Source organism: Fundulus heteroclitus, chromosome 12 (assembly GCF_011125445.2).
Source record: "Fundulus heteroclitus isolate FHET01 chromosome 12, MU-UCD_Fhet_4.1, whole genome shotgun sequence".
Lineage (NCBI taxonomy): Eukaryota > Metazoa > Chordata > Actinopteri > Cyprinodontiformes > Fundulidae > Fundulus > Fundulus heteroclitus.
Window position 1 is genome coordinate 20,015,133 of NC_046372.1, and position 10,399 is coordinate 20,025,531.

Below are 10,399 nucleotides of genomic sequence, written 5' to 3' on the forward strand. Positions count from 1 at the left end.
ACACACACACACACACACACAACCGGCTCACTCTGGCCTTTATTCATTCTGCTGCACAGCAAACAGGAAGTGATGTCACAGGCTCTGCAGGAGGCGCTCCAGTGGGTCCTCGTTCCAGTAGTCGGGATTCCAGCCCAGAAACCAGCCGGTGAAGGTTGGTGGTTCGAATCCCTGTTTCAGCGTCACAACAGGGGTCCGCGGGTCTCTGCGAGCCGGGTCGGTGCTGATGTACCGTTCAGCTGCAGACAGAGAGCCACCAGTTACCGGACCGAGCCGTACCACCACCACATCACATCTTCTCTCAGTAGTTCCAGGAACCGGACCACCGGCATCCGCCTCACCTGACGCTGCAGCCTCCACCTTCTCCTCCTCGTGGGCCTCCTTTCCAATCCAGACGAACACCTGCGGGACGACACGGCGAGTGAGCAGGAGAGCCGCCGTGTCTGGTTTCCACGGCGATGATGGCGGGAAAGACTCACCTGATGCCAGGTGTCCAGAATCATGACATCATCAGCAGCCAGGTCGTCCTGGGTGAGTTCTCCTGGAACCTCCTCCATCTGAATAGAGGGAACATTTCAGCGTTAGTGGAACCATCTGACGGACGCTCCCTGGAACAGAACAGAACCAGAGCGCCGAGGCGCTGCGGCCTCACAGCTTCTGAATGAATGAATGAATGAAAACTTTATTGTCATTGTCACAAGAACAACGAAATTTAAAAAGTGCCATCGACAGTGGCGGTTCTAGACCAAATTTACCAGGGGGGCCAAGGTGGGGCCAGTGTTTTTTCACAGGGGCACAGAACAAAAAAATTTAAAAACAATAAAATGTTAATATTTAACTGTGTAATAATATTAAGTGAGCCACTTGTGGCTCTGGAACTGCAGGTTTCAGACCCCTGATCTAGCAGTTGAAAACTTTGCCCCCTGCTCAATACGGCTAAAGCTAAACATGAAACATCTTAAGTTTTAAATTCTTTTTAGAGTAAAGCTGTATAGGTAACAAATAATATTGTGACCAATCAGTTATGGTTTCTTTGCCATTGCAAATAAGTATGAGAAGTTTATTTAACATGATGCTTTTAGTACAGGGGCCAGGGCCATTTCTACAGGGGCATGGGCCCCTGTTAGCCCCTGTCTAGAACCGCCCCTGGCCATCGATCCGTGCATATGTTTAAAAAAAATAAAAATAAAAATAAATAAATCTCTGTCCCACAATTTACACACAATATAAGAAATAAATAACAAATAACTGATTAAAAACAACTAATAAATAAAAAAATAGCACATTCTCACACACATCATCCATGATAATTAATGGTTATTTTTGGTTGCATTTAGTTTTGTTATTGCTGTCGGGTATCTGAGCAGACTCCACCCACCCACACCTGACAGTGACACCGTGTGACCGCTGCGACGCACCTGGAAGTTTCCGGTCTTGTTGGAGCAGGCGAAGAGACGAGGAGGATGAGCGTCCATGTTGTGGAGCCGAGGAGAGTGGCAGTAGTCCTCCTTTCCTCCCAGAGCGTCCCAGAAGCCGTCTGTGAGCAGAGAGGAAGCCTCCGTCATCCGGCTCAGGCCTTAGACTCAACCCCACCTCTTCCTTACCTTCCTCCTCCCCCTCCTCCAGCGAGGTGGGAGTCACCTGCAGGATCTCAGCCAGATGTTCGGCTCCTTTAGCCTCAGCCGAGCTGCTGCTCTTGCCTTTCCACATCCAGGATCCAGAGGAGGACACCAGGAGGAACACGTCATTGGAGTTCAGAGAGGAGGAGGACGGATCCACCTGGAGAAGACGAGATGGTCAGCTTCTAATTATTTACACAGGTCCCCTCCAGCATAGAAAGGATTCCTGGATCAATGCTTCTGCTCTTTCTCTAAGCCCCACTGGGAGAGACCGGAGGTTTTCCTCCCCACTGTCGCTTCATGCATGCTCAGTATGAGGGATTGCTGCAAAGCCATCAACCTCAACCATAGAAAGTACTCCTGGGTCAATGTGAGCTTCTGAGCTTTCTGTGTCTCTGCTCTGTCTTCTCTAAGCCCCAGTGGGTGGAGGTAGATGAGCGTTCACACTGAGCCTGGTTCTGGTTCTGCTGGAGGTTCTCCTCCCTGTTAAAGGGGAGTTTTCCTCTCCACTGTCACTTCATGCATGCTCAGTATGAGGGATTGCTGCAAAGCCATCAACAATGCAGACGACTGTCCACTGTGGCTCTACGCTCATTCAGGAGGAGTGAATGCTGCTTGGAGAGACTTGATGCAACCTGCTGGGTTTCCTTAGAGAGGAAACTTTCTGACCAACCTGGAGGATCTGATGGAGTCTGACTTTGGAAAGAGCCTTGAGATGAGATGTAGTGAATTGGAGCTATAGAAATAAAACCCATCACTGATTTGACTTTGACGGGTTTCCAGCACCATCTGCTGTGTAGATAGACACGGATGACTCCAGATTCGTGGATCTGACACTAGTCCTGCTTCGTAGTCCAGATCTCTGGTTGCTGCTCCTGGCTGAGTGAAAACGGTGCAGCGACTTCTTGTTTCAAAGGTTCTGACCCGTCCCGTTCTGTCTGGTTCTGCTCATCTCACCTCTACGGCTCTGCTGTCTCCTGCTGGATTGGCTCGGACCTGAAACAAACGGGTCTCGGCAGCTTGGGACTGTCCGCCCTCCCTGGACGTTCCGCCCTTGTACACCACCATTGGTTGGTCTCCAAACATACTCATGAGGTGGGTGGGCTCTTTGCCTTGTACAACCCTCACCTGTAGAGACAGGTAACCGTGAAACTTCATGATCAAAAAGGTTAAAACCACATCAGTGTTCTCCGCTGCTGTACCTGAACCGCACTGCCTCCCAGTTCATTGTCCAGCTCGATGGCGAGAAGAGCCGACACCCCAGTTTCATCCTGACTAGACTCCGCCCCCTGCCTGCAGAGGAAGCAGATTTCTGTAGAGGCTGAACTTCAGCAGCAGACGATCCCCAAACCTGACCCAACACCAACCTCAGGATCTACTCTCTGCAGATAAACTGGGCCTTAGGGCCCTGCATTCATTTACATTTTTGGTAAATTTTGGTAATGTGACATCATCCAGAGAAGACGGCTCACCTGCTACTACCATCTAATGTGGAACAGATTACTAGATCAATGTGTGCTTCTGTGCTTTTTTGTTTCTCTTGTTGTGTCTCTGTTCTGTCTTCTGTAACCCCCAGTCGGTCGAGGCAGATGACCGTTTATACTGAGCCCGGTTCTGCCGGAGGTTTTTTTTCCCGTTAATGGGTGGTTTTTCTTCCCACTGTCGCTTCATGCTTGCTCAGTATGAGGGATTGCAGCAAAGCCATGGACAATGCAGATTACTCTTCCTGTGGCTCTACGCTTCTCCAGGAGTGAATGCTGCTTGTCGGGACTTTGATGCAATCAACTGGTTTCCTTATATAGGACATTTTTGACCAATCTGTATAATCTGACCCAATCTGTATAATATGATTGAACTTGACTTTGTAAAGTGCCTTGAGATGACATGTTTCATGATTTGGCGCTATATAAATAAAATTGAATTGAATTGAATTGAATAAACTTTAGTTCTGGAATATTTGTCCTACAATCGGCTCAGTGCTGCCCTCTTGTGGCTGAATGGTGGCTATTGCAGGTGAATTTCCCTACTGGGTCAGACGGTTCATGCTTTCCTGTGTTGGGGGGTGAATAATCCTCCACCTCAAAAGGACAGTTCGGTGTGGAACCACTAGATGTCTCAGCAGGTCACTTTCCCCTCACCCTGATCGCAGCAGCAGCAAGTCCTGCTTAAAACTCCCCAATCCGTATCATCCACTCTTTGGCGCAAAAAAAATAACTTCCGGGAAGTCAATTATTCATTTTCTTTTTCGTTAGAATCGTGTGGATATTGCATGATTTAAAAGGGAATAAAAATACAGAACAAAATGGTTAAATCTCATTTTCAATGGACTCTTTGACTGCTCTGAGCCATGATCACGTCACACAGAGTGGAAATTCAAATTAATTTGAATATTTCATTATCTCTGTACTTTACTGCAGCCTTTCATCACCTGCAGTTATGTTTTTGTAAGAAGTAAAGATGCGGCTGCCATAACAAGGTCTTCTCTGTCTGATGGGTCCACCAGCTGCTGCATTCACAGCATAAATGCGTTACAGCTCACTGAAGTCTAATAAACCATTTTCTAATATATGTTTCGTACCAAATAATGAGTTACAGAGGGAATTATAGCATTTTGTAGCAATGGACGGAAATACCTTTTTATCCAGTCCCTTGTAAACTAAAAGTAGTGACCTGGAAATTATTCTGTTTGTGCAAAAGAGCTGATGGTACGGAGCATGGTACCGGTACTGACCGGGTAGCGACCCCCCCTCCCCCCAGCGTTTTTCAAGGTGTATCTAGGGCGGGTTATGCATAAACATAAATGAGGCGTATGTGGTATCTCACCATATGTAGATGATGTGACCTTGTCTGCAACTGTGCTGGTACTGGTACAGGATGAGGTAACTGTCGCCTCCGTAGAACTGACCGAAGGAAGCCGGATCCACTGGAACCTTATCGGATCCTTCGATCCTCCAGATCTGGATGCAGACAGAAGGGCGAGTTTCATTTTCTCCGGACTTTTCTGACAGTAAATCTCTTAGTTGATGAAGAAAGTTGACACTCGTCTGACAGTCATGTTACCCAGAATGTAATAAACCCAGGTTCTGACCCAGGTTCTGACCCAGGTTCTGACCCAGGTTCCGTCTTTTCTAAGCTAGGCTGGCTCCTACCAAAGTGAAATGGCCCCACCAGCTACTGGCAGCTGTGCGCTCCTTCAGTCCAGCCTGGCAGTTTTTCTGCCTTCACCTGATGCGAAGCATTACACGGTTCCTGTTTCTTCATGTTCTACTGTCTGAGGTTCTAACAGGAACCGCCTATGGCTCAACCAGGCGAAGCGGTGGCAGTCCTCACCTTCTTCTCTCCATCTCCTCGGTCCACCATCCCGTACTGCGCTGCCATGGAATCTGATTGGTGCAGCTTTGACACGTCGAAGGGCACCTGTCCAATCAGAAGAGTCCGTTCTTAGATCCGTTTGAGGACCGTTTGGATCCGAACCCGGACCGGATCTTACCTTCTCGATCTTTGCCACTTTATTGGAGACGTAGGCCTTCCCCATGCCGACGGTGTCGTCGGCGTCCTTCCAGCATTTGAAGAACTGCTTGAAGAGCGGAGTCTCGCCGTACTCAGGCAGGACCTGGACCTGAGGGGCGCCACAGGTGTGTTAGTAGGAGACAGACGCTCCAGGCTCCACCCTCAGGTGGGTTTGGTGTGAAAGTCCTGCAGAGTCTGGACAACTCAAGGTTTGAGGTGAGTTCACCTGGGTGTAGGGCGGGTAGTTCATCTGCTGGATGAACTTCTCTGAGCTCTGCAGAACAGCCTGCCGCTCGTCATTGTTTGCATCCCTACCTGCACACACACAGACACAGGTGAGCTCAGGTGAGTGCTGCCCAGACAGGCTGGAGCGGTTTGCCCAGAACAAATTTCTGACCTTTCCAGACGAAGATGCGTCCGTTCGCTCCGTTGTCGAGGATGAAACACTCGCTGGAGTCCAAGGCATCCTGGGAGAACGGGTTCTGCTCCGACACCAAGGTGACCTCCATGTCCCCGCCAGCGTTGGACACCTGAGGCGAGGGCAGAGAAAAATGCAGGCAGACAGGCGGCTGAGCCGTGTGAGTAAAGAGGAAGTGACATCACAAGCTGAGACACGTTACCTTGTAGAGCTTAGCCATCTTCCTGTTGGCGCCGTCTGTCGCCGTGTCCTCGCTGTGGGACTCAGGAAGTTCTGGTTTCTCTCCCAGGACCTGATCAGAAACGTGTTAAAAGCTGCAGATGAACCAACGTCTCAACAACAGGAGAGTTTTCAGAAAACACCCGACGCTTCTAGGACTCCGTCAGTGATCCACCAGAACCCGTTTCAGAAAGAATGGCTGATCTACCCTGAGTAGCTCTACGTCACGCTGCCAGACTCAGCGTTAACAGGTGATATCAGCCAGGTAACTAAACTCAGCGGCCAATCAGCTGAGTTAAGCATGAAAGAAGCCCTCATCAATGAAGCGCAGATAACGTGATTCGTCATGGCAGCACAGGAAATAAGAAGCCTGGCAACGCGCATTTCCCTCGAGAGCAATTAAAAATCTTTAATGAAGGCATATGGAGAATATTAAACCATAAGAAACAAAAAGAAGCAATGCTGTGAGGCATAAAAAGTTAAAAGATAAGCTGACACGGATTGTCTTGGATTGTAATTTGTGCCAACCTCCCTTTATATTAATCATATAGGCTTGTAAATATATTTAATGGTGGTCTGATCAGCGTCCTGACATTTCTGAGGAGTATTTCCAGCATACAGGTTCCTCCTAGGGCTGGGCGATAAATCGATTTAATCGATTAATTTGAATTTACAATACTTTAAGATTTCATTTTTGGAAAATCTGGATTTTATTTTGCCAGTACACTCATTGGGTTTCCATGAAGAGAACAGCATGTGGTGCTGAATATATGTTTAGGCAAATATATTGTCAAAATATTGTTAAGTGGAAACTTTTTTTTACCATAATACGAGGTACTTCATTTACTTATTTACTTTTTTTTTAACTTAGTTTGAAGTTCACAAGTGCAGTGAAGCCTGTTCTTAGCTCAATGTGTAATACCACTAGCAGCAAATGTTTTGTTATATTTTCATTGTTTATAATGGCACGGCTGCCATCTTGTTTTACAAGCATGTTTCACAGCTTGTTTTTAGTTGCACTTTGAATTCAGGTCAACTCCCTGACGAAATGCTTGACATAAAAAGCAAGGTTTTAAAATAATTTCTTTAATTTCTTTTTATGAAACAAAAAGGCGGAAAAAAAAAAAATCGATTAATCGCATTTGGTATAATAAAATTGGAGATTTATTTTTTAATCCATATCGGCCAGCCCTAGTTCCTCCATAAAAAAACGCCTATAGTGACTCTTCCGTGTCCAGATCTGAGCTAAAAAGGAGGAAAAACTCAGGATTAGCCCAAACATCTCTGCTCGGTAGCAGGGTCGTTTCAGAGTAATTAGTTGTCAGAATCTGACTCTGGGTCTGCAGGAATTTACCCCAGAACCGACTCTGGACACCCACCGACCCGGCTTTCTGAACCGGGCCCAGGTGGACCACTGAAAATCAGTAATGCTGAGCTCTGCTGATGCGTTCACCTCTATCATCTTCTCTGGCTCCTCCCCTTCATTGACAACCTGGAGTTGTGCGCGCCCACACCGCTCGTTGTCACGGATACTCTTTGAGACCTGCCAAGGAGACAGTCGGTCACCCTGATCGTCACGACCTCACAATGATGTCATCGTGTGATGTCACCACTCACCATGGTGGCCTTAAGTTTCTCAAATCTGTTGCTATGGGAACCGGACCACTGGATGATTTCCTGTTGGAGGAAGAGGAGGAGGAGGAAGGTTACTCGTCTCCAGCTCAGCTGCCCAAGGTCTCACCTGTCCGTCTGTCCTCACCTGTCCCAAGTCCAGGATGAAACTGTCTCCCTGGTTGAAACTCTCCCAGCTGACAGGAACCTCCGTTGCCCTGACAACACGACGACCTTTGACCTGCAGCAGCCTCTGCACTTCCACCTCATTGGTTACCACATGGTTGAACCCTGAGGCCACGCCTCCTTTCTGTTTGAAGACAAACAGGAAATGACGTCATGAGGAGAGGCTAAGCAGGGCGTCGGGGCAGGAAACGGGCGGTTCTGCTGGGTACCATGTAGGTGAGGCCCGTTTTGAAGTACCCACTGAAGGTACTGGACTCGTGGCCTTGGACTTCTCTGTACTGGACCGGCGCCCCCTCCAGGAAGTCATCCATCTGGACAGCAAGAATAGCGGCGGCGCCGCTTTCATCCTGAGAGCACTCGGAACCTGCGGGGGAAACGGGCCAATCAGAGAGCGGAACCACCTGTATCAAACCTGGTCCGAGAGACAAGTCCCAGAGAGCCAATTAACGCAGCCTCCTGAGTATGTCTCCATGGTAACAGACAGTGTTGTAGTCAAGTCACTATGCCTCGAGTCCGAGTCCAGGTTCGAGTCACCAGTGTTCAAGTCCGAGTCATTAAAAAAAAAATACGAGTCGAGTCCGAGTCGAGTCCACTACTCATCAGAGTCGGGTCCGAGTCGAGTCACTATTGATCCAAGTTCGTTGTAGGAACATGCCGTGACGTGTGATGTATGACATGAAGCAGTAACAGTCCATTGCACTAATAACTCTTTCGCTGTAGTTACCCTGGTTTTACTCTGTAAAACTACCGCTTTTTCCAAGTCTAAGATGTCTCCTAACCATGGTTTTTAAACATTGTTGTTATGGAACGTGCAACAGCGACTCGAGGTACGCTGATAGGCCGCATATGAAGGATGTTAAAGCCGCAAGCGGCGTCGATCGGCCCTCGCAGCCAAGCGCACTCCGGCCTATTGGCCACCGCCGCGGCTCCGGCCGGCGGGCGGTGTTCGCGCACCGCCGGCCGCCCGCCACCGCAGATGCTGTTACGCATTTTCCTCGCCCGTCCACCGGGCGATTCCCACAAACGCGTTCGGCAGCGTTCCCCCATTACTCACAACAAATCTGGTGCAGATCGGTCGATGCAGCGAGGAGATACAGCCGTTGGATAATGATAATGCATTTGGCCACCGGACCGGACTAAACTGGTTTCCTTATATAGGACATTTTTGAACAATCTGTATAATCTGACCCAATCTGTATAATATGATTGAACTTGACTTTGTAAAGTGCCTTGAGATGACATGTTTCATGATTTGGCGCTATATAAATAAAATTGAATTGAATTGAATTGAAATTGTTCGGCGGGCCGGAAAATTTATACCGATTCCTGGACGGTGACTACAAACAGAAAAATAAAAACGGCCGATGACGCAATGAACGCCGAGCAGGAGAAAAACATCGACTTACCTTCCTATCAACTCGGCCCGTCTTTCTAAGCCCTCGACACTCAATCCATCGTTTGAGCTGAACGTTGGTATGTTGTTCCACAGTTCTACCAGTAAAAGGGGCGCCTGGACATTCTTTTGTGAAAGTTTAACAGCGGAAAAGTCGATCATATCGTATCTGTTGCATGTGTAACGGCTGGTTGCTACGTGCGCTCTGACACTGTTTGCCCAACCTTAGGGGTGTTGCTCATGAGATGGTGACGTCACGTGCGCGGTACGACATTTAGATATTAAAATCATACATCAAATAATATTCTAATGACATATTCAAATTATAGCCTAATGATATTAAAAAAAGTCGAGTCTTTTTCTCAATCTCCGAGTCAGAATGATCTGAATGTAGGAGTCCGAGTCCAAGTTCGAGTCATCAGTGCTCAAGTCCAAGTCAAGTCACGAGTCTTTAAATTTAGCTAATGACTCGGACTCGAGTTCGAGTCTCGGACTCGAGTCCTACAACACAGGTAACAGACCAGGAAGATAACCCAGAGTCTCTTCCTAGCCCCGCCCACCTGGAACCAGCAGCAGTTCTGATCCTGTTAATCTGAACCGGGCCATGGGTCCATAGCTTTAGATTTCCGTTTCTCTCCTTAATGTAAACATCTCCAACTCAGACCCTGTTGGTGTTTCCCGTTCTCAGCGGCTGGAGTCCAGGTTCTGATGATGTCAGATGTTCGGACCAGGCCCTGTGGAGGCTCATTGCCACAGAGAGGACATGTGATCGCCCCCTGCTGGACAGACGGGGGATCATCATGTCCTCCCTGAGGAGAAGTTTTATCTGCAGATTTGGACACATGGTTCCGTCTGTGGCTGATTATTCTAGAACTTAAACAATTCAACTGATGGATATTTGCAGTAGGATAGAAAAGAGGGGAACACTGGGTTAAAACTGTTCTGTTGGACATTTGCTGAAATAGCTAAAAACTCACTTTCTGAATCAGGTTTTAGATTTAAAAGTTTATCTCAACAATCTTAAACCTCTCATCCGCCTCGATCCTTAAAGTACGGATCCGTGCTGAAGGCGACGTCTGCTGGCTTCATTTCTACACAACCTGGGTTCTGTGATCCCAGAACATCACCGTCACACCTGCTCTCACCTTGCCAGTAGTGCAGGTCGTACTGCAGGTCTCCTCGGCGGTTGCTGGTGCTGTTCAGAACGACGTAAGCATCTCCGGTGTAGAACCGCCCATGAAGGCTCTCAGGAACCAGAGCCAGGTCCATCTGCTCCACTCGCCACACCTGAAGCCCCGCCTCTTTACCTGCTCGCTCAAATTCTGGATGGGACACCATGATGCGACCTGTGGTGGGCGGGGCAGCAGAAACACCTGTTAGACACGGACCTCTTTCTTCTCAGAACCGCGGTTAACCTGCCTGGACCGCCACACCCTCTGCTGA

At 48.3% G+C, this 10,399-nt stretch overlaps 1 protein-coding gene across 1 annotated transcript; it reads right to left on the reverse strand.

Moving 5' to 3' along the window:
- Positions 1-20: 20 nt before the first annotated feature.
- LOC110366841 (gelsolin) lies at positions 21-10,294 on the reverse strand. Its single transcript, XM_021310207.2, has 18 exons — positions 10,102-10,294; positions 7,773-7,927; positions 7,526-7,687; positions 7,384-7,443; positions 7,220-7,309; positions 5,750-5,839; positions 5,527-5,659; positions 5,356-5,444; positions 5,110-5,238; positions 4,950-5,036; positions 4,443-4,576; positions 2,822-2,912; positions 2,577-2,747; positions 1,605-1,779; positions 1,419-1,537; positions 480-557; positions 342-402; positions 21-239 (listed from the first exon to the last, which is right to left on the reverse strand). Exons 1-18 carry the CDS (start codon positions 10,292-10,294, stop codon positions 76-78), a joined length of 2,181 nt encoding a protein of 726 aa, XP_021165882.2. The 3' UTR covers positions 21-75.
- Positions 10,295-10,399: the final 105 nt, after the last annotated feature.

What these genes read in the sequence shown, in the direction of transcription:
- LOC110366841 (XM_021310207.2), bottom strand. Translation starts at nt 10,294, where the DNA reads ATGGTGTCCCATCCAGAATTTGAGCGAGCAGGTAAAGAGGCGGGGCTT. An exon ending in GAGACAGCAGAGCCGTAGAG is followed by an intron (nt 1,780 to 2,576) that starts GTGAGATGAGCA and finishes CGTCTTCTCCAG; the next exon opens with GTGGATCCGTCCTCCTCCTC. An exon ending in ACAAGACCGGAAACTTCCAG is followed by an intron (nt 558 to 1,418) that starts GTGCGTCGCAGC and finishes CCCTCTATTCAG; the next exon opens with ATGGAGGAGGTTCCAGGAGA.